At 47.2% G+C, this 23,681-nt stretch overlaps 1 protein-coding gene across 2 annotated transcripts in view; it reads left to right on the top strand.

Annotated features, from left to right (window-relative positions):
- Positions 1 to 23,681, top strand: part of MYO5B (myosin VB) — a 350,447-nt gene that overhangs the window by 199,520 nt on the left and 127,246 nt on the right. For both annotated transcript variants that reach the window (XM_057504168.1, XM_036918614.2), the window contains exons 8-12: positions 1,376 to 1,483; positions 5,324 to 5,433; positions 10,765 to 11,030; positions 19,741 to 19,822; positions 20,308 to 20,448. In XM_057504168.1, the coding sequence (XP_057360151.1) occupies positions 1,376 to 1,483; positions 5,324 to 5,433; positions 10,765 to 11,030; positions 19,741 to 19,822; positions 20,308 to 20,448 (707 nt within the window). The remainder of the gene's footprint in view (positions 1 to 1,375; positions 1,484 to 5,323; positions 5,434 to 10,764; positions 11,031 to 19,740; positions 19,823 to 20,307; positions 20,449 to 23,681) is intronic.

Below are 23,681 nucleotides of genomic sequence, written 5' to 3'. Positions count from 1 at the left end.
AGGCCTGGCCAAACTCCAGGTGAGCCTGGGTAATCCTTTAAAGAACATCCCAAACTGGGTGTTCCTCAGTTTCCCTGTCTGAAAAAGAGGGGTCAATATGTTCAGTTGTCTCCCTGTGGGCACCGAAAGAACCATCAGATGAGGTGCTCTGCAAGGTGATTGTGAAAGGAAAGATGAATCGGTACTTTTATGAAGCTTTTGAAACTTACATTATTCTGTGCCAGAGCTTGCAGGGTGATTACATATGAAAAAGCTCAATACGCCATCTTCTGCAAGGACCTGGTGTGACTTCCTTTATAACAATGCCTTTTGCTGGAGGAGCTCTCCAAAGGGTTTTCAATACGGAGCAGTTTGAAGGTGAATTTGAAGGGACAGGAGCAGAAGCAGGGAGACTGGTTTAACGTCTTCTGCCACAGTCCCCAGGCTGAATGTCAGACCCAGAGCAGTGGCAGTCAGAATGGAGGAAGGAAAGCGATTCAGTTCTTAGGGGATCAGGTGGGAAGATCAGGGTGTTGCAGTGCATCTGCATCTAAACATGTTTAATTGATGTGCCTTCAGCTGTACACACGCAGGTCAGGGGAAAATAATTTAACTGATGTTTTCAGAAGAGAAAAACCAGACTGTCCAGTTTTGGCCTCTTGTCAAAATCAAACATTGTGCACTTAGAAACACCAAGTATTGGGCAGGGTTCTACCCTACAAAGGTCCTATATTTTGAGGAAATGTAATTTTCAAGGGTGATTTTGATTAGGCGCCATTGTTGCCTCAAATACTGACTTCCGAGGTCTGTAGTGCACCTTCCACCCAGGGCTCGTTCCGTTTTTGCCCTCCGCTAAGGTCAGCTCTGAATTCCCAGACAACCTGGGCCCCTCAACAGTTGTCTCCAAGGCCGTTACCAGAGGCCTGACTGAAAGGAATTAAGCTGGGGGTTGAGGGCCAACATAGGTCTTAGCCTGTCCCCTGGGCCCCTCGTTTGTGAAATGAGGGGGTCAGGTGAAGATTATCAACGGGGTCATTGAAGTCTGAATCCTAGGGTAGGTATACATTTTACTTGCATGTATGAGATCCCTTTTTAAAAAGTCTGTGGTTTTAAAAAATTTCCTACTGTAAATTGAACTATCCGTCACTTTTATGTTCACGTTTTTCATATGCCAAATACAGCAATGTATTCTGTCAGTACAGTGTAATTATTTGTCTTTTGTTACCCAGTTTTTTTCGTCTTTCCTTTGCCATTATCAGTTTAAGGGTTCCACATTTGGCTGGGAATAAAACTTGATCTGGGATGAGTAGACGTTCTCGTGGGTCATGATCAGTGGGTACACTGAGATGAAGCTTCTCTCTGACGCCTCTTGTCTTTACCTCCCTGCCTACCACAGCATGTGCGGAGGACTTTTTCTATACGTCACAAGGAGGAGACACATCCATCGAGGGCATGGATGATGCTAAGGACTTTGAGAAGACTCGACAAGCCTTCACACTCCTTGGTAAGGAGCTTCTGAATGGGGGGAAAGGCCCAGAGGGTTGGTTGAATGAAAAATAGGAAAACACCTCAGCGTCCCACTTTCCTTGCCAGCCTTCATAAGCTGATGGGAAACCTTCGTGAATTCATCTGTCTTATCCTGTCCCAGCCCTCAAGCTCCAAAGTTTAAGGTTTGGTGACTTGTTGAGCTTTCTTGAAAACCAGGATTTGAGAGTTGCGCTCTCAGACACTGTGAAGTATCCTTGTCCCTCTCTCAGGCCACTGATGATAGTGGAAGAGAGCCAAGAGGAGCCATCTTCCTGTGCTGTGGCCTGGGTTTTTAGGCGGTGTGTTCTAGCAGGAGAACATGGGACCAAACCACCCATGTACGACAATCACAGGGTCCGAGTTGGAAGCAGACTGTAGAGGTCTGGTAGCGCTGTCCTGTATGCGGTGTTATTTCCATTATCGCTGTTGCCATGTAGAGCTTAGCAGTGGAATCCTGCAAGATCTTTCTGTCCTTTTGGGCGTAAAGGGCAGTAGAGCTGGAGAAAACTGCACTTCTCCCCTGCCGTATTGTGGGGAGAAGAGCCCCAAGTGGTAAAGTGGAAGACCAGCCTTACTTAACAGGGAAATAGAAGTGGTAAATTCCTGGGACCTGCAGCCAGAAAAAGCAAAGCTTAGGAAGTCAGCCTGAAACCTACAAGTGGCTCCGGATGGCCCTTATGTTTGTCCCAGCCCCTTGTCTGACAGAGTTGGCTTCTGAGTCATGTGACTACCCCAGAGCAGCATCTCTTAGGTTCTTTGGTGGGAATCAGAGAAGCCTTACCCAGTGTCCAAACAGAACATGGCCAAGCAGGTCACACCCTAATGTCTATGTGGGGAGAAAACCAGGACGTCATGTGCTGAAATCTGAGTGCCATTCCCTTCTCTGGACAAGTGGTAGATACGGTTTGCCTTTATTACTCATGAAATAATGGTCAGGACACAGAAACCACAGTGGTTATCCAACAGAGAAAATTTAATATAAATTAACTAGAGTAGTAGTAGGTGATGAACTGTTAAGCTGGGTATAAGAGAACTTTAGGGGTCCAGAAGTAGCAGGTGCAAAAGAGCTGTTTTCTGTAGGGGGAGGAATAGCAGTCAATAAAGGAACCACAGACCAAGAGAATCCCCCACCCCTGTCCAGACCACTTCCAGGAGGATGTGGGCTCCAGATTAGGTGGCCACTGGGGGTAAAGAAACCTGCCAGAGGGTGTGTCTAAGCAGTCTGCAGTTGCCCCAGGGTATGGTGGGACCAGAATATCTCAGGAGCAGCTGCTGATGCAGGGGCAGGGCCTGAGGGCACAGCTGGGGTGTACCTGGGAGGCTTCCCAGCATGAATAATGGTAGCTGTGGAGGATCAGGAGCAAAAAATGTCATCCTTTTTGTTGCTTTGTACGGTCACCACAGTGCCCCCTATTGACCAGGCCGGATATGCCACCGGCAGGCAGAGGGGAACGTTCACAGAATCTAGCTCCAGTCCACAAAGCAGAGATCAGAAGGGCAGATTTGAAGCTGAGAGATACGTTGATAACTGGCACCCCCAACTTCCCCAGCATCATGTAGCTGTTTTGTTCTCCTGTGCTGGGGAACAGGTTTCGAGGAGACTTGATGCTGAGCAGGGTAGCCATCTGCCCAGCTTGTCCAGGGAAGGAGAAGGCCTCTGGCAGCTGCCCCTGAGGTGCTGCTGTGAGCAATGGGCTTGAGCTGAACCAAGGAGAAGGTGGTTCCCTCTGACGCTCTAAGGAGACTGGATACTTAAATTCTTGAAGCAATAGCTTTGAAAAATTATTTTAATAAATTTGTCTTCCCTACTCTTTGATAAACATGTCTTTTTTTTTTTTTTTTTTGGTACGCTAGAGGTTTGCTAAGAAAAGCAAACCCTTTAAGGGCAAGATTGTAAATATTTTGAGCTTCATGGGCTACATGGTTTCTGTAGTAGCTACTCAACTTTGCCATTATAGTGCGAAGTAACCAAAAACAAAATGTAAATGAACGGGCATGACTGTGTTCTAATAAAACTTTATTTACAAGAACAGGCCGTGGGATATGGGCCATAGATTGCAACCCCTGTTTTACTCAAATTATACTGTTCAATTTTTGTTTTGTTTTTGGCTTCTCATAGTGAAATACTACTTACAATTCTGTATTAAAAAAACTTTCTTGTCAGTACAGAGCGGGAATCGTATTGTTAGGATTCAGTGGTTATTCAATATCTGCTACTTAAATTCCTACCATGATAGGGCGGTTAGGTCTTCAGAAATTGGCCAGGTATTGGTTCCTAAGAGTAAGTGAAGGAGAGAGAAGCGATACATCCGTCCTGTGAGGGTCGCAGCGCTCACTGCCTAACTTGGACGGGTAACGGGACTTGCTGAGAGGAGGACCCTCCGAGCCCTGATTGGCCGCCTGGGCTGCAGCCCCACACGGGGGCACAGCTGTCCAGCCTCCTGCCTTGTCTGGGCCGTCAGCCTTGCGCTCTAACAGGTCTTCCTGTTTCTGGTTGTATTTGGTTATACTGAACCAGGATGTGTGCCTAAATTCTTTGGCCCCGGCTGGTTTTGGATTATTACATTAAATAAAACCAGATATTTGGATGATGCATACCCTTCTGTAGACATTTACAAGTATGTGCAATCTGGGTGACATATCATCGAGTCAGTCATTCCATTACTCATGTTTCTGAGCACCTACTATGTGCCAGGCACTGGGGAGATGATGAGGGAAGAACAGGGATTTGTTATATTGTTTACTTTGTATATTTTGAAATTTTTTGTTAAAAAAAAAAAGTAAATCCCTACTTCTATGAAATTTAAGTAGTGATGGTCATTTAACATTACTAAAGCCTAGAGTTAGTCTAGTTCACTCTTGGGTTGTTCACTTTGAGTAGTATTTGAGGAAAGTTTTTAATCCTAGTATGACATACCCTTACCTCCCACATACATAGGTGTCACTGACTTAGTGCTTTTTTAGCCTGAGCAAAGTATTGCCTTAAAATTAGTAACTACAGCTGGGGAGGAATATGGAGGCCACTTATATTTCTTAAACTGGTGGTAGGCTGACTGATGTTCATTATTTTATTCTGCAGCATTTTTTTTTGTAAGTCAAATATTTTATAATTCAAAAACAAATGGTAATGCTTTAGAGGTAGATATAAATTTTGGGAAATTATCCATGTCTTTGATAACTTAGGTGCACAAATAAATTTGACAGTAAATGTCTGCTGCCACAGTGGTTCCGCAGTAGGTATATGTGTCTGTAACTGTGAAAGAGCTTGGAGTGTGGTGGCCAGCCCCCATCTGGGAAAGGCCGAGAGCCAGCTGGCCATCTAGCTCCTGTAACAACACTCCCAGGAGAAGTTTCTCCTCCTCTTCCCCCCACTGGCACTTTGGATGTGTGTCACAGATGTTTGCAGGATATTATGTTGGGAGAAAAATGACCGCAGATGAATGACCATTCTTATTAAACTCATAAAAACATCCATAAAGTGTTTGGTTGAAATGAAGTCCAAAATGAGTCTGCATGATTGCTGCCTCTCCTTAGCTCTTGGAGAAGTTAAAATAGTACTGTGACCCATCTGGTTTGATCAGGACAATCAGAGTAAGGCTATTTCACTTTAGTCCAGGGAGCCCTGTTGCCCTCTGAGCTGTTGTTGTGAGTGGTAATTACTTGGTGAGGAGCCTAGATCATTTTAGGAGTCACTGGTCCAGAAAAAAAAATCAAACCTTATTTTTTAGAAAGTCCTTAAAAAAGGGTGAAGTGTCATTTCTGTCCTACCATGGATATTGAGTGTCATTCATTCTTTTTCTCCCCCCCACCCCCCCAGGAGTGAGAGAGTCCCATCAGATAAGCATTTTTAAGATAATTGCTTCTATCCTGCACCTTGGAAATGTGGAGATTCAAGCTGAGCGTGATGGTGATTCCTGTGGTATATCAGTAAGTTCATACCGACACCAGAGATAAAATATATACAATTTACTCTGTTCCTACAGTTTTATGCAACTGAAATGTGTCTTTTACATGTAAGGACACTCGTAGGTTATTTGTTAGCAGTAATGATTTCTGTTTCCTTGCTAATTTTTTAAAAGAATACATCTTTTTCAAATCAGCTGCTGTCAGATTTCTACCTCTGAGGGCAGGGAATTTAGTGGCTACTAAATAGATTATTTTTGGTGGATTGGTTTTTCCAGGTACCATGAGGTTCATGGAATCCTTACAAAGTGTTGTCAATCCTTGAATACTTTCTGAACTCCTGAGTCCACACTATAAAGGTATGAAGGAGCGTTGGATACCATACTTAGTGACTGTCTCCAAGGAGCTTACAATCTAATTGCATAGACAAAAGAGGTAACATTTGCCAAGATTGATTTATTAAGTATATTGGCAGAATGTTAAGTAAGACAGCTATGTGCCAGTATTACAAACTGCACAGTGCTCCAAAATGCTCATGATGACTGTTATTTTCCTGGCACCCAGCGTTGGACCTGATGAGTAGTAGATAAAATGTCTTGAGTTGCGTGGGTGTGGGGTGTGCTCTCTTCTGTGTCATCAGGCTGGGCTAAAACTGGTATTCTGACATTGAATAAATGAATGTGCACTTGTTCACTCTAGACCTTTTTTGTGCCCATTAATGGCTAAGTCCTGGGGAGGTATAAGATAGGAGGACTCTTGCTCCCAAGGACTTAGGATTGACATAACCGGACTGTGGGAGAAGCCTAAAGAGAATACGATGGAATATGAACATGGGCACAAGTCCTCGCCACTCACAAGCTAATGTTTTTCAATCGAGCAAACATTTCTTAAGCTTTGACTGTTTGCGTAGGGTTAGGGGTCATCAGAAATTAAAACTGGTGGCCCTGCCTTTGGGAGAGGGAGACCTGAAGTGTAGCTGGCGTCTGGCAGAGCTCATCACCCTCCCCTGGCCCCTGCCTCATGCTTTTTCCCTAAAAGCGATGCTCGTGGATTTGGGAGGTCCTCTGGGCCTGTCAGAGCTGCCTCCATACTTAGTACGGAGTCTGCAGCCTCATGAGAGCTTTGAGGCTCGCTGGCCTGGGCCCAGGCCCAGTGTGAGGGGAGGGAATGTTGGAGCTGGGCAGTGTTAGGTGCCCATGGACGTCAGGGTGCATGCGTGTGTGTGTGCGCGTGCACGTATAGCAGGGGAGTGAGGCTGGCAGTGGTAATGCCCTGAGAGCCCGGGCTGTGCAGAGGTGGTCCTGTGCCTGGGCAGGTGGTGGATGGGCCTCCATGGAGTGTGGGCCAAACGCTCCCCTCCTCTGAGTCCTCTGGGCGATGCAGTGCTGTCCCCACCGTCTTTTCCCTCAGAAAGGCAAAGATGGTCTGTACCTCCATTTGCCCTACAGCCCCATAAACGTCCCATGGTTCCTCAGGGCAGGTGAGATTAGGAGCATTTGCATTGAAAAACTCCTGCTCTACCACAGTAAGATTCAGGAAAGGTGACGATGTTCCCTGACCTCCAGCTCACCCAGCACCCCAGCCCTCCCCCACTCTGCTTCTCAGGGCCACTTCCAGGTCACATCCCCGTCTTGTCATGGGTGCTTAACAGCACCTGGACTATCCTCCATGGCGCTTAGAGTGGTTGTAACTTTGCATTTACCATGTGATTATTTGCCACATGTCCCTTTCATTCACAAGACTCCCAGGTCCACGAAGACAGGGCCTGTGTTGCTCAGCACCCAGCACGACCGGCCCTTGCTAGGCCCCTGGTACGAGGATGGCTAACTGGAGGCTCTCCAGGCCCAGGGGTGATGCAAGTGAGAGTAGAGTGAATGAGCAAATCCGACATCTTACTGGTGTAGCTGGTGTCTCTGGAACCAGGTCCGCTGAGCACCTGGCAGGTGGGGAGCTTATTGGGAAGTAAGGCTCGGGCTCCTGAGTGGACTCTCTCTGATCTCCCATCCCCAGCCTCTGGGGAGACCTTCATGTGAGAAGGAAAATGAAGGTGTCTTGGTATTATTTCATCAGTGCTTATGGCCCCCCCACTAAATTCTAGGGCCATGTGTGTGCTCATTATTCAGCCCTGAAACTCACTGGCACCCACTGAGTGTGTGTGTAAGGACTGTATGAAGGCGGGATAATCAGGACACACTTGGAAGAGTGGACAGAGGACACAGGTGGTGGTGAAGGGAGGAGGGGAGGGTGCCTGGCAGGTAGAGGTTTGGGTACCACCGGGCACACAGGCCCCAGCTCTTAGAATAGGAGGTCATGTTTCTGAGCCGTAGGTACATGGTCTAAGCTAGTCTTCTATTCTCTAATTCGAGACTGTGTAGAGAACTGAGAGTGAGAACTCTTGGGTCAGGACTGCCAGGGGTCAGATCCTTTTCTGCCACTTACTGATAGTTACTCAACATTTCTGTTTCCTCCTCTGCTGAGTGGGGGTGATATTCCTCACATGACTGAGTTCCTGACTGTTCTTGTCATTGTGAACTTACGAGCATCGTGATCTCTCTAGCATCACAGGGCTGGGAAAACTGAAGCCCAGAAAGAGGGAACTTTCTCCAAGGTCATAGTGACAGTTCCTGGAAAAGCCAGCGCAGGCCCCAGCAGTGTTCTTTCCCCTGCACCACTGCCAGCCGTGCCTTGTCCACGCGGCTGTGAGTCCCTCTTGCTGGGGCTGGCCTCCCTTTGCTGATGTCCTCCGCCAGTGCCTAGCCCCGTGCTGGGTGCTCAGCGTGTGCTCAAGAAATGCTCCACTACATCGTTGCTAGTGAAAGTCCCTCTCTCAAATGGATTTTGGTTTATTCCTTGGGTACATAGGGTGGGCCTCCTACTGGAAAGGTGGCTATCCATACGCAGTGTGCCTTCTGCTCAGTAGTTTTTATTTTAATTAAAGCATGAAAATGTGTTCCATGACTACCAGAGTTACCTTGGAAAATGCAACAGCATGCAATTACTTGGACACCAGAGGCAATTTGTTTCTGGGATTTGGCAATATGGGCCCACAAAACTAATCTACCTATGATGCTGGCTATTTTTAATGGATTTAGCATCATTTAATTAAATGTAAATGTAATTGCATGATGTTAAATCAGCTTCAGTTAGCACCTTTAATCAACAGTCAGAGGAGGTTAATAAGAGGGTCAAGCCACACCCCACTGCAGCCAATGGGAAGCTGTCCTGCAGTGATTATCAGACACTTCCAGAACTTGTCCTTTCTCCACTGCATTTACCTGGGAGGCACCAGGGAGGGACGGGAGCCTGTGGGCAGGCCCTGGGCAGTCATGTTTACCTCTAGCAGGATGTGTACCTGTCAGGGAATCCAGCTGCAGTGCTCTGCCTAGCAACTAAGAATTTCTTGGCAGTAGGTCAGACTAACAAACTGGACACTTGCCACCTTTGAACCTGTTGCCTGCCAGGATGTCCCTAGGCATGTAGCTACCACATACAGCTTTCTGTTTGGGGGAGTGGGTGGCAGGTGCGGGGAGCCACAGAGTGAAAGGCTGTCAGCTGGGAACCCCACCTGCTGAGCAAAGATGGGCTTGCCCACCCCCACCCAGCCCAGGCAGTTCTTCTCCCGGGCCAGGCCAGGAGCTCTGCACCAGAGTCAGGGAGCCTGGCTTTGCCTCATTTTTCTCATCTGAAAAATACAGGGGATTGGATTAGAATGATAGTTCCTGAGGTATTTTTCTGGGAAAGTTAACTCTAGACAATTTCTTAGGAAAATAAGGTTCTTTGGTCAATTAAGTTCAGGAAATGCTCTGTAAAATATCTATCTCTTGATGGTTATAGGGTGCATTAACAAACCAGCCCAGCAGTGTCTAGCCTGATGACATCCCTCTCCCCTTTTGTTAAGCCATTAATGCTGCTTTGTAACTATCGCTCCACAAACCGTACTTTGGAGAAAACTGGCCCTAATCATTTTTGGAGGTTCTTCTTACTCTGACATTCTATTATTTTGTAATTGTGTTTGTTTTGGGTAGATGGATTTTAAATATCTGTAGGGGTAAAAAAAAAAAAAAAAAAAAACGACCTGGGAAATGGTACAGTTACCTGTTAATCTTCATTGAACCAGCCCTCATTTAAATCCTGCAACACAGCCTCGTCATAAAATGAGTCCCACAAGCAACTTAGGGCCACTGGGAGGCGGCACATCATGTTCTATGGGATTCCCTCTCAGCCTCAGCATTGATAAGCTCACCAGCAGCCTCGTGGCTGGGTTCTCAGCTTTCCCAGGTGGGTTTAGACAAGGGAATGATAAACGGGGGAGAAGAACCTCCAAGGGAGAGCACGTTGTCTGTGGGATGTCCTGAGTGGGTGGCAAGGATTATCCTCATGCATTTGGGTGCAATAAGAAGACTCTGTAGGTGACTTCGTCGCTACCGGTGACTCAAAGGCCAGGTGGTATGATTGGTACCTTGGTAAATGGTGGCCAAGATCAGATGCAGCCAGGAGAGGCAGCTGGGCACCTGGGTGAGTGGCTGCACTTCTCTGGAAATCGGCTTCTTAGCTGCATAAAGTTCTTCAGCTGGAGGAATTCCTAGTTTTTTTCTAGCTCTCAACGTGTGATGTTATTGGTTACAGTATTCCAAGTGATCTTCTCAGGTCAAAATTTCCATATTTTGGCCATTTGTCCTAGCTTTCCATCTTGACTCACTTTTTTCCCCAAGCAGCAAGTGCTTTAAGAATATGAATAAGGCTTATGTGCGATTTCGTATCAGTGAGGCTGAGATGAAGCTTAGGCCAGTGAAGTGTCCACGCTGGAAGGGATGGTGGCCAGTTGGGGTCAACTCAGGGCTCATTTCCTAGGACGTGGCTTTAGACTGGCCACTAGTCAAAGGTAACACTTGTAAGTGAGGACTTTTTGGGGCTGTGTTAAGCACTGCATGTGGAACTCTGCAGATGAAAACTACATTCTGCCCCCTTCTGGCTCCTTATTCTCAGCGGGTTATCCATTCCTAAGCTGCCGATTCTCACTCTGCTCCCTTTACTTGGGGAATGCTCTCCTCCCAGTTACTCTACAGCTGGCTGGCAATGGAGGAGGAGACAGGGAAAGGGGAAAGAGGTTTTGTTTTTTAAAGCACTAATAATTTGGTCGTTAGCTGGTGTTGAAATGGTCAGTTTGAGCAACATCCTTTGGGCCCTAATTGTCATCTCCACTTAGCAGTGTGGCTAGGGGAGGAGTGGGCTTCTGGAGCCCTGGGGTGGCCTTAAGCTGGGCTCATTCTCTCCCTGGGCAGGAGGGGAGAGGGCATGGTGGTAGGCTTGTCCTCCACAGCCCTCCTGAACCCACCTCCCCAATGCGTCTTACAGCCCCAGGATGAGCACCTCAACAACTTCTGCCGACTGCTGGGGGTGGAGCACAGTCAGATGGAGCACTGGCTCTGCCATCGTAAGCTGGTCACCACCTCGGAGACCTACGTCAAGACCATGTCCCTGCAGCAGGTGATCAACGCACGCAACGCCCTGGCCAAGCACATCTACGCCCAGCTGTTCGGCTGGATTGTGGAGCATATCAACAAGGCCCTGCACACCTCTCTCAAGCAGCACTCCTTCATTGGGGTCCTGGACATCTACGGGTAGGCCCCCGCCCATCCTCCTGCCTTTCATTCCACCTGAGGACCCTTAGTGTCTTTCTGCTAGCGTTGGAGAGTCGGCAAGGGCTGTGGAGACCTCCCTGGAGGCTCTCGACCAGGGGAGTGTGAAATGTGGGATGGCCGGGGTCACTGCTGGCACCTAGTGGCCTGAGGCCAGGGATGCTAGTTGTCCTTCAATAGGGAGGTCAGTCCCAGGAATAATGGACCCCATCAAAACGCTAGTAGCTTCTGCTTTGAGAAACCCTATAGACATCCCCTTTTACAACTGAAAAACAGGGCCAGAGAGGGAAATGTCTTGCCCAACGTCAGACTGGAAGTTACCATGAACTTAAACTCAGGTTTTGTACCTCAGTTATATTTCTTTTAAGTCTACTATTTGACCTTGTTCACTGTATCACCAATCAAGCTGATTATTTTAATGGTTTTTCCCAGCACTATACAGATGGGTGTTGTCTGTGGTCTGTCTTGAGGTTTCTCTTGATTTCAGAATTCTAGCTTAATGGAAGGGACTTCAGTTATAGCAAAATTACAGCGTATTTTGCAGGAAGCGGCAACAGGGCACAGGGGCAAGTCTATTTGACGAGGCATCAGGAGACTGGTGTTTTAACTCGCTGCTGTCACCAGCTAGCTGAATGACTACAGATCACAGCCCTTTCTGGCCTTTAGTCTCCTTAGCTTGAAATAAAGTCCTGAGCCAGAGCCTCTGAGTTCTTTCAGATCCTCCTGGAGTTGCCTGAAATCGTATGTACTGGGTTGCAGCCTCCCTTGCATTTCTTTTATGATCAATGTCCTGCCACCTTTAAGCTGATAATAGGTTAAATCCTCCTGGCTCTTTATATCATAGAAGTCATGGTTTCTGTCTTAAAATAGCAGTTTGGACCCATAGAAGCACAGAGTTATAAGAACAGTGATGCTCTAGTGGAAACAAATGCTTGGTGGACTGATGAGCTGGGCCTCCCCTTCTGGTGAGGCTGTAGTAAAGGAGATCAAGGCAGCGGAAGATGCGCTTGCTGGTGTGGTCAGGGAAGCTGTGTGGGAAGGTGAGGTGTGAAGCGGATCTTCTAAAGGGATGCAATAGAATATGGGAGAGGGCAGGCGCTGTTGGGAATAGGAGCTCAGTCCAGAGGATAGGGAAAAGCAAAGTGTGAAAGGAAAGCTCCCAAGTGTTGGGATCAAACAGTGGAGAATCTCCCTGGAGTGAGAAGCAGGAGAATGCATGTACCCTCTCCAGCGCTCTCAGGGTGTTAGCGGGGAACCGTGTGCAAGCCTCTGCTCTCGTCGTCTGAGTGCCTGCTTTGTGCTCAGCTGTTGGAGAGCAGGGAACGGTCAGTGTACCTTGCTGTCAACGCTTAATTCTGTGGTGGTCATGCTGCTCAACTTCAGCTCATTGGGTTTCCAAAAACACCCACCTTTAAAATAACCTTCTGAAGTAAGACCCAAAGAGACTTAGCCTGTAGCATCTGACTCAACTCCCTTCATCTACCCGGGTAAGAATTCCTGAATTTTCAATTTGGGAAGATTAACATGCAGACTGGTTGTTAACAGCAGGCAAAAATATTTGGACCTCAGTGCTGCTGATACGTAACACACCATGCCTCAGTTCTCCTACAGCTGTATACCATCTTAGCAGTGCCCTGCGTTTAAATAGACGGGCTCCTCCCTTCCCAGGAATTCCCAGTGCAAGACTGCACACTGGTGGGGGCCTCTAAGTTGGGCTTGTAGTGCTGCTGAGTCTGGAGATATCTCTTGCAAGCTGGGACTTTGTGCTTATATTCGTCATTTAATTTTATAATTTAGTTTAATTTCTCTAAGGTCTGCCTAAAGGAGAGAGAGATTGCAGGGAAGTCTTGCCTATAGTTTGAAAGGTAGACTTCTCCATGGCTGGGTGGGGATCCTGAGGACTCGGTCTCCCATTTGTGGTGCCAGCTCCTGACGTGTGTGTGTCTCTGATCTGGGAGTGGCCATGTGTTCCTTGGAGAAGGTTTGACAGCTTTTCAGGCTCGGGCCACAGGGCCAAGCAATGTGGGCAACACGCGTGAGCACTCTTGGGCACCTTCCTGCACTTTACACTTCCTTCCAGGCTTACTTGGCTGTGCTCGCTTCTTCTTTAATCCTGCTCATTCTCAGAAGCTAATTTTCCTTATCAAACTGTGTCATAAAGTGGTCACATTCAGAAAGTGATTCATTCTCCTGGAGAGAGGCCACCCACCATTCCTCCTCCATATGCTCAGTGCAATGCCGAGTTCCCCCTCTTCAGCTAGAGTTGAAGGCAGCAAGTCAGATACAAGGTAGGTTCAGGGTCAACAGAGCTGGCTGGCTGGCTGGACCATTTGTTGCCATGAAAGCACTTGCATTCCCTGACCATACATACACACGCTCCCCAACAGTCCTGGGCTGCCGAGAAAATACTGTAGAAATCTGCCCTGACCTTGCCTTTCTTTTCTGGCCAAGAGGGTGTGTAAGGAACTTTAAAACCCCAAACATTGCAGGAAAGCAGGTGACTTGGATCTGGAGGTGCTGATTCTGATCTATCAGGGCAGTGGCAACCTTTTTTTTTTAGTCTGGGAGAAAATGACAACATAGGGAAATCTGGGATGACTTCTGTTGAGCTTTTTACTGTCCTCTCCCTTTCCCAATCGTCGTGTCTTTCTGCCTTATTTCCTTTAGACTTCAGAGGTCTTCCACGGAATCTTTTTTGCTGTGGCCATCCCTCAGTTATCTGGAAGGCATCCCACTTGATGCTCCACCTCTATTGCCCTCTCCAAGCATCTCCCTCTTGTATCAAACCAATCCCGATCCTTAGGCTGATAGTGTAACCATGGGGAAGAGAAGCATTTCATCCTCCAAGGCATTAGGAAAACTCCGGCCTTAGTTTTTGAGTCTTCTACACAAATCCCTGACACCTGACACTAGAGAATGAAGAACACCTCTCTGTTCTTACTGTTTCTCGGCCCCAGTATGGGAATACCCAAGTGCACATAGAAGATGCCCCTGGTATAACCGAATGTCTTTGTCACCTGTGAGCTACAGTGGCATGTGGAAGCTGGCGGGAATGGGAAGGTTGATAGGGATGTGTTTCTGTATGCATTAAATCCCATTCATTAGGAGGGAAGGAGCAAGGAGCTATCTCCCTCTCTGAATTAGGTTAGAAATGTGCAAAGCTAACAAAGAGGAGTGGAATTGCTATTGCCCCTCTTCCCAACAAGTAGACAGTAGTTACTTTAACTGGGTAACTATTCCCAGATGAACTCTAGTACCTATCTAGGGCATAATTGGCTCACCCAGTCGAGTTCATCCTAGAGACAACTGAAAACAGTTCTGAAGGGTGGATGAGCCGCTCCAGATTTTTCTACAAATGTTTAATGTTACTACAGAAGCAGCAGCCAGAGTGAATAAACACCCACTTCTACGTATTTAAGAGAGCAGTGCACAAGCCAGCATCAGACACATATGTCTCCCCTTATCATGATTTGCTAACTGGCAGTAGTTCAGACAGGAGAAAAGTCTGAATTCCTAAATAAGTAGCATGTGCCACAGTTGCTGGAGAGCCCCTGGCTTAGAGGCCTTTTTCCCCGGGCTCTCCTGAACATTTCTAGACACCCCGTGTCCTAGTAGAAGGGTGGCTTCCCTCCATCTTGCTCCCCTGCCCCGGCGCCAGAAAAGTGGGAAGCAAGCAACACCCAGGAGGGCAGTGTAGCCAACCTGGCCAAGTCCTTCCCTTGCCTAAGGATCTGTGAGGCTGCCTGCGGGGTGTTATCAGGCAGCGGATAGAAATGAATCGAGGAGAGTGCCAGGCAGCTTTTGGCAGGCGTTTCCTTTCCAGGTTGCATTAACCAGCGTTTGCCTCTACAGGCTTGATTAATCGCAATCATCATCCTTTCTTCCTCTCCCCTCCTCCAGGCAACAAGAAAGAAATGGCTTCAATTTGGGAAAAATACACTCACTTGTTGTTGAGCCTTCAAAATGACAGGGTAGCAGGGGGCTGTGGCCACGGCCAGCCTGTTCTTGATGAGAACAGTTGGCTTAGGAGACGTTCAGAGTAAGGCAGGGTATAGATTCATGACCGATGCTGAAGAACAGTGTGGGAGAGGGTGCAGAGGGAGGGTGGGGAAGTTTGGGCTCCTGGAAGCAGAAAATGGAATTTGCTGGGGTTTTTTTTTAAATCCTTCTCAGCCCTCTCTTACTTTCTATCTCTTACAGTACTTCCTAACTTTAAATTTGCATCCAACTCTACTTAGTGCTTTTTAATGAGGTATTTTTTAAATAATCATTTTAAATTGTGGTTAAAAAAAAGTTTACCAGCTGAACCATTTTAAGCATAGAGTTCAGTAGTGTTAAGTAAATCCACATTGTTGTGCAACTGATCTCCAGAGCTTTCCATGTTGGAAACTGAAACTACCTACTGAGCAGCTCCCATCGCCTCCCCCCAATTCCCGGGCAACCACCATTCTTGGTTTCTGTGAGTTTGACCACTTCAAATACCTCATGGAAGTGGGTCGTATAGTATTTGTCTTCTTGTACCTGGCTTATTTCATTTGGCATAAGGTCTTCAAGATTCACCCATGTTGTAGCATATAGACAGATTTCCTTCTTTATTTAAAGCTGAATAATCCATCATGTGTATGTGCCCCATTTATGCACTTACCCAGTGATGGGCATTTGGCCTGCTCTCATAGCTATGGTGAATAATGCTGTAATAAACAAGGGCATGCAGATACCCTTTTTAAAAAGTCTTTTAGACATATACACAGAAGGAGGAATTGCTGGATCATATGATAATTCTATTTTTCATTTTTTAAGGGAACTCCGTATTGTTTTCCATAGTAGCTGAGCATTTTACATTCTTTCCAATAGTGTATGAAGTTTCCAGTTTCTCCACATCCTTTCCTACTCTCTTTGCTGGTTTTTTGTTTTGTTTTTTGGGTTTTTTTGGTAGTAGCCATTCTAATAGATACCAGGTGATATCTCATTGATTGCGGTTTTGATTTGCATTTCTCTAATGATTAATGATGTAGATCATTTTCTCATATGCTTGACCATTCATATACCTTCTTGGTAGAAGTGTTCAAGTCCTTTGCCCATTTTTTAATCAAGAAGTTTTTTGTTGAGTTATTGGAATTTTTAAAATATATTCTGGATATGAATCCCCTATCAGAAATATGATTTGCAGATATTTTCTGCCATTCCACAAGTTGCCTTTAATAATATATTTTTAAATTCTTAGGCAAACTGTTTACCTTCATCATTTTGATGGAAATCATTCTTTGTTTTGTTTTCTTGGTCTCCTTCTTTAATATGGACTTACAGATAATTTTACAACATCCATTTAGTTATTCAGAGAAGACTACCCAACTCCTCTCTAGCCAGTATGAAAGGTTTCACAGAGCTTGGAGGGGGGAGAAGTCAGTGACTGAATTTACCTTCCAGCCTGTGAACAGGGATAGCCCATAAGGTCCCCACATGTGTCATCTTTGGGGTGGACATGCCTGGCTAGCCTCAGCCTTCTCAGATCTAGCAGATTGCCAAAGCCTTTGGGTTTGCCCTGGAGTCTCCAAGTCTCTCAGGAGAGCATTGTAAATCACAGTGTTCTAAAGCCAAGCTCAACCTTCCAGAGTTGCTCTGATGTAGCCCTTTCTTTGGAGTGTTCCTGGAGCCAGACACCCCTCTGTGCCCTTAAGGCTCAGATAAAGTCTCTGTGTCCATGCCAGAATCCACATGAACACACCCTTCTTCAAAATCCTGCCGCACATAAAATCTGCCTCCCCTGGGAGATCTCATCTACTGGTCTCCTCTTCCCAGTGGCTATTTTGGGCAGGGCCCATGACTTGCTCTTCTTTGCAGCTCTTCCAGCTCTTGGAACAGTTGACTGATGGATTGAGAGAGGATTACCACATGGTAGGCATTTTCCCGTTTCACATCAGAGTTCAGGCACAGAGGAGAGCCAGGAAGTGGACGTACTGCAAACTGAGTAGATGTACGTCCTGCAGAAGACTCACTGTTCTTGGCCTTGGGATGTCATCAGCACCTAGGGCTGTGCTTTCCCTGAAGGACAAGTCCTGCATGGGGACATAGAGGCACAGAGAGAAGCCGTGAGCAGAACTCAAGTCCTGCCATTCTAAGGTGTGGCCAGCATCCCAAGACTGTTCAGTAAATATATCAAGAGCCCTCCCCTTGTGAGGTTTCATGGGCTTCAGTCAGGGAAAGAGACGTTGAGAGGACTTGACTTAATAATCCTTCCCTTGAAGTCTGTCTCTTTATCTGACCTATACCCTATATCTTCTCATTCAACCTTTGGTAGAAGGGTAGGAAGTAGTCTGTGTAAAATAGACAAGGCTGAGCTAAGATATTCCAGCCCCTTTGACCCCCCATGCTCTAGGAAAAGAACTGTTTCCCAACCTTCAAAGCGGCTCACTGCCTCTGCTCTAGAGAGAGATTCATGGAGGTTAATAGCAGTTTCACTTTCCAGCAGATACGACCTTATTCTTAGAGGCATTTGTGGCCCTTAGCATACCCTGAAATTGGGGCAGAATGAGAAGGAAATTGTATACTATTCTAGTACACTTTGAAGATCGGAGGAAATTGACATAGGGATGACATTACCACCACACGGGCAAATCTCAGCCTTCAGCATCCAGTCTTATTCTAGGTTTTGACCTTCCTTACCTAAGGATTCTGGTCTAAATATTTTTGACATTGATTTTACAGGAGCAATCCAATCCCCTCTAGTATATAAATTTTTTGTGACATTTTAATATGGTGAACTATAAATTGATCCATTGTGTTTAAAAAGTCATCTCTGTTGATGGGAAGTATTACTGGAGATAATTCCACTGTAGAGGAGAAGTCATGCTATCTCCCCGACTCTGATTTTCTGAGTTCAGTCATCTTAGACATTTTCCAAGTTACCCAGGGCCCTCATTCATCTCTGACCCTCTGGCATTACAGTAATTACACTAGATGGCAGAGGAATTGTTATCAGATAATATCTTAGAAATAGGGAAATTATGAGCTAATTTCAGGCTATCTCAAATTAATGAGAATGTTCTTTGTGGAGTGCTACCAATGTAAACCTTCAAAAAATGACAAGTGGGAGATATTTAAATCTTTTATCTGTGGAACTCAGTATAAGCCCTGCAAGCACACCCAATCATCATTATCTAGCCAATTGCTAGGGTGGCTTTTTTGTCTTCCTTCTAGGCTTTATTAATTAAATCTCCTCTGGACTTGTCTGCCAGCAGCAGCGCCTCTTCGGGTGGTGGGAGAGGAAATGAGGTTCTAAGTGTAACTCGGTCTGCAGGACCACCCTCTGGGCTGAGAAGGCCCCCATCCAGGGTCATGACTGGCAGACACCGTTTCTCCCTCTGACCTGGTCTGGAGTGCAGGTCCTTCTTAGCGTCTTTGATCTTGTTTAATTAACCTAGAATTATTTCTCTTATGTGAGTCTGACCAAAGGCTTTCTTTAATGTATTCTTCTCTAAGCAGTTGACTCCTTTGATCTCAAGATGTCTTCCCCCTTCTCCATGTCTTACACTGTGGTGTGTTGGCGGGGTGGGGGTGAGCCCAGAGGAGGAGGAAGCAGCCTGATGTTTTCAGGCACTGACCCAGCCCTGTTGGGTGGCTGATGGCGTGTGCTCCTGCTGGGCCCTCTGCACAAGGGGCTGCCTCTCCACCCTTGCCAGGGGCAGCTCCAGCACCTCTCTGGGGGAGTGGTAATTGGCAACTGGGGAGTAAGTCTGTTTAGAAGAGCTGACTTAATTTTATATAAGATGGAGAAAATTCGGTTGTCCATACTGAAGAATGAGAGCTGAAGTGCCAGGTGATGAAGGCTGAAGCCTGAGCCTAGGTCCCTCATTGCCATGGCCACTCTCCTTGTGCTCAGATTCCTCCTCTATGGGAAGTTATCCTTCTTGTCCACAGCTCTTTTGAGCCATCTTCTCCTACTTTTCCTAATGAAACATTTACTCTTCTCTAAATGAAGAATGTTGTCTTAGAAATAGGGCTCTCTGGGTTCAAATACTGGCTCTTCTGCCTACTGACTCTGATTTGGGCAGGTTATTTAGTCTCCCTATGAAACACCCGGGGCCTAGCACCCTGTAGGGGCTGGGTACCAGGGCCACTGCCAGTTCATTCAGCCTGTTATAGGAATGAGAAAAAGGCACCTCTTCCTCCAAGATTTCTGCCCCTTTTCGCTACATCTTATTGTATATCAACTCTTAAACATGCACTAAATAAAACCTTCCTTAACCAATATTAGAGCAAGGTACTTTCATAGACTGGGAGTCTGGGATGGGGATGGGATGAAGACATAAATTGGTTCCACCTTTCTGGAAGTTAATTTGTGTCTACTTTTTAAGAATCCAGACTCTGACATGCTGATTCTCCAGGGTAGCATCCTATGGAAGGAATCTTGAATTCCGAGATGTACATGCAACGTTTGTCACAGCATTGGTAGCAGCTGAAAACCGGGAAAAGAACCCAAGTGTCCTGCACTAGGGGGCTGGCTAAATTATGACTCATCTGCGGGGGGGAACATGGCCTTTATGTGGAATGGAAAAAGGCACCTGCTCTGGCTGGTGAGGGATCTGTGCTGGAGCTCAGAGAAGAGCTGGATGAGAGCAGCCTGTGGACGTCCCAGCGAGTCCTTCGATAAAAGAGATGTCTCTTACTTTGTCCTCTCCTTTCCATTCTGCAGGTTTGAGACATTTGAGGTCAACAGCTTTGAGCAGTTCTGTATCAACTATGCGAATGAGAAGCTCCAGCAGCAGTTCAACTCGGTAGGCAGGGGTGTCAGGGTAGGGGAGACCATTCTGTCTTCCTGAGAGCAACAGCTGGACTACTTGCCTTCCATCCAGGGCCAGTGAGATCCAGCCTTGACCTTCTCTTGGTGTCTGGTGGTGCCCCAGATTTAGGAAATCACACGCTGCTGCTCAGGAGGAGGTCTGAATGGGGCAGCTGGGTTGGCAGGATAAGTGAGCTCCCCTTGGCTTTGACCCCCATGCTGCCTGATCCTGAGCTGCTAGGGTATTTGAGCAATTACAAGCCAGAGATGAGGTTTCTTACGATTGCTTGGGGTCTGACAATGCAGGACCACCTAACTGAACTCTTCTGCAGTCAAGACTGTGACTCAGTGCCCAAACCTTTTCTGGTGAGTGTATGTCATTCTCCAGGACTCCAGACTCACATAGCTGAAGCTCAGAGGAGATTAATATTAAGGTATGCCAGGCGTTCACTAATCTTGACCTTTCGCTTCTTACCCTAGCATGTTTTCAAACTAGAGCAAGAAGAATACATGAAGGAGCAGATACCTTGGACCTTGATTGATTTTTATGATAACCAACCTTGTATCGATCTCATAGAGGCGAAGCTGGGCATCTTGGACCTGTTGGATGAAGAATGTAAGGTAAAACTCATGAGCTCTCATTGAATTAGCTCAATTCTAGACTTAGGCTAGAGGGCAGAGATAGCTGTTGGGGTGAGGGAACATGTGAGATCTTAAAGCTGGAGTTTCTTCTGTGATCACTTGGCCTTAGTGTGCTGAGAGAAACATTGGTGTCCTGCAGACTAGGAGGTATGAGAACCTAACATGTGGAATGTGACTGGCAAGGACTGCTATGTTGTTGAACATGTGTCTCTTTTAGCAGAGACTGGGTGAGATGGATTGGCACAATAAAATGGTATGGATTTGATGCCCCAGATATCCTAGGTCCTGTGAAAAGGACCCCAAAATCTAGATAGGGATCCCCAGATTGTGAGGATAAGAGCCCAGGATCACGTTTGCCATGACAGGCAGAGTGATAGAGCTGCATGGCTGGGTAAGTGAGGTCCATAGATTTCCGCTGTCTAGCTTGTTGTGGACTCTACTTGGTAGACAGGAAGAATCCTAAATTGCCAGCTTGGAGAGAACTGGGCAGCCTTGGGCATGTGGGGTGGCAGACCTGGGTTTTACCAATCACCTAACTTTGACCTTTGGTTTCCCACTTGGGGCTGGTGGGGGTTCTTGTAGCTGATGATCTTCAAAATGCCTCCTGGGTTGGTGGGAAGAGGGTAAACGTACACCAGTTCCTCCAGTGACAGAAACTAATCCAAAAGTATAGAAATGAAGTGATTCTTAGTATTGAAGGGGGGAAAGCTGACTGCTTTTACTTTCCGGTATCCCACATCTTGCCTGTAAAGGACTGAGATTGGCCCCAGGGTTTGGGGCATGTCCCTTCCAGAAAGGCTCTTCTAGTTCTGTTGCCTGTGAAAATGGAAAGGAACAGTTAATAAAACAGTGGAAGACAGAGTGCAAATATGCTGAAATCCACAGCATGCACATTTTTACCTCCTACTGTTTGTCAGCATTTCTTCAGAGCTGCGGGCTCTGGAGTCACATCCAGGCAGGGGTATTTATTTCCTCAGTGTGGCAGGTGTGTGCCTGGGCTTGCTCAACCTGCAGGGCAGCACTAAGGTGATAGGGCAGTTGTCCCTGCACTGGGAGGCACTGGCCCTCCAGTTTCCCTTTAAATTCTCAGCGGGCCTGACTGCCTCCCCGGTCTTTGTGTGCTGCTGTCAGTACCCGTCTCCAGTTCCGCAGCCCTGGCCCTGCCTCCAGGAGGACTCCAGCTCTCACTCCCCTCCCCTGCGGTCAAAGGTCAGGGTGCTTCTCAGCTCCGAGGAACCCATAGGTGGGTGGTTTGTCTTGAACTGCTTTACCTGATTCTGTGATGAACTGGGAGAGGGGACACCCACTCACACTGATCAGCTTCATGAAGCCGCTCTGGTTTTGTTAGCTTCCTGTCCCCAGGGCTCTTACAAGGGTGGGTTTGAAGAAAGCCTGACTTCCTGCTAAGGACGCTGGTGTTGAGATGCACTGTAGCGCTGTGTGAGGGCATGTTTAAACTCACTGGTGGCTGAGGTCTGAGTGGAGCAGGGGAGGTAAGGTGAACCCCAGCTTAAGGAACAACCCAAAACCCCAATGTGGAACCCTTTCCTACCTGATTTGATTGCTCTGGGCATTCAGAATGATTCAGCGTAGTCTGATGCAGCTTCTAGAAAGGTAGTTTTTAAACCAGCAAGTGTTAATACATTTGTCAAAACTCCTGGAACTGTATTCTTTAAAAGGGTGCATTCTATATGGAAATGATATGGCAAGAAATATAACTTTAAAAAATGATGGTGGGGGGCCTGCTGCACCCCTCTGGAAGCGCCATGGCTCTAAGCCTGAGCAGGTTAGGAATTCCCGTGGAGTTGGTCTCATCAGGGCAGCTTGGCATCCCTCAGGACTGGTCCTGGTGGTCTGGGAGCTGCCTCAGGCACCTCCCTTTCCTCGGCAGTTACTCAGGAACTCTCTGCAGGTGGGAAAGAATAACAAGATTGCACTATGGAGAGCTGGATTCCGTGACCCCCCAACCATATGGCAGGACACAAAGCGGTATAAAAGCAGCCATTGGGAAAATCACTTATCCTGGAGAAAACCCACAGTTAGCAGGCAGGACCAGTGAGCTGGGGTTTAAATTAGAAATGAAGAGTCAGGGTGGCTGGCTGTGGATTTAAAGGGGTGGCACACAGGGCAGTTTCCTGAGCCTGTGATTCCTGTCTGAGCTGCAGGGGAGGCACATACTAAACCTCCCAAGGTTCCCTCAAGTGGAAAAGCCCTTCTTGCTGTCACGGATGTATAGTCAGACCCAGACAAGGCCACAAAGCACAGCTGCTCTGCAGTAACCAGTGGGCAGGAGAGAGCAGGTGTTTGTTTGCATCTCCAGGCTGTTGTTACCAGAATTCTGCCCAGCTATGTAGGGAGGGGGCTGCATGGTGTAAGCCATGCTGAGCAATGTATAAACCATATTCAGACAGGGCATTCCCTGCCCTGTGTCCCAGCCCTCAGTCCCCTCCCTCTTGGGGAAAAAACTAGTCAGGGCTGATGGCTTGGGAGAGTCAGTGCATGTCTCCTCATAAGTGACATATTTGCATTTGAACAGGAATTTTCCAGAAATGATATCTTGACCTCTGGAAGCTACTACAGGGAGTAAGAATACAGACGCTGTCTCAGTTTAGAGTGTCAGTGCTAGATAATAATGGCAGGGGAAGCAGGCTCTGCCCTGTGTGACTAGGAGCGTGTTTCATGGAGCTCAGTCTGAAGAACAGAGGAGGAGGGACCTTCCTATTTAATGTGCTATTTTGAGGCAGAATAAATAGCACTCTCAGAGCAGGCTAAAGAGAAGGGGAAGGTGGATGCCCTGCTGCTCCTTACCTGGGTGCAGCCTGCTGTCTCGAGAGTTTGCTGAGATCAAGGGTTTGAGGTTTCCTAAGAGCTCAGCCCAGAGGTCTCCTTGTCCAAATGTTTGTGAACAGGGCTGAGACCTGAGAGGCAGGGAGGCGCAGGGGCTTTCCCACGTCCGTTCACCCATCCACCTGGCACACCCCGTTCCTGCATTGCCGCCTGCCCTCTGCCCCACAGCCCACCCTTGGGGGGTCAGGCAGGCCCTGCAGTCACCCGTGATGACAGCTGGAAACACGGAGGAGGTGATGGAGAAGGAGGAAACCCCCGGGGAGGGCTGTTCACGCAGAGGAGTCAGATGGGGAGGCACGTTCTGGGCAAAGGGAAGGTAACGTTTGGGGAACCTGAAATGGTCTGGTGTGTCCAGAGCCTGTAGT

This window comes from Manis pentadactyla, chromosome 6 (assembly GCF_030020395.1).
Source record: "Manis pentadactyla isolate mManPen7 chromosome 6, mManPen7.hap1, whole genome shotgun sequence".
Taxonomy (NCBI): Eukaryota; Metazoa; Chordata; class Mammalia; order Pholidota; family Manidae; genus Manis; species Manis pentadactyla.
Note: the sequence above shows the minus strand (reverse complement) of the source record. Positions and strands in the feature narration are given on the sequence as shown.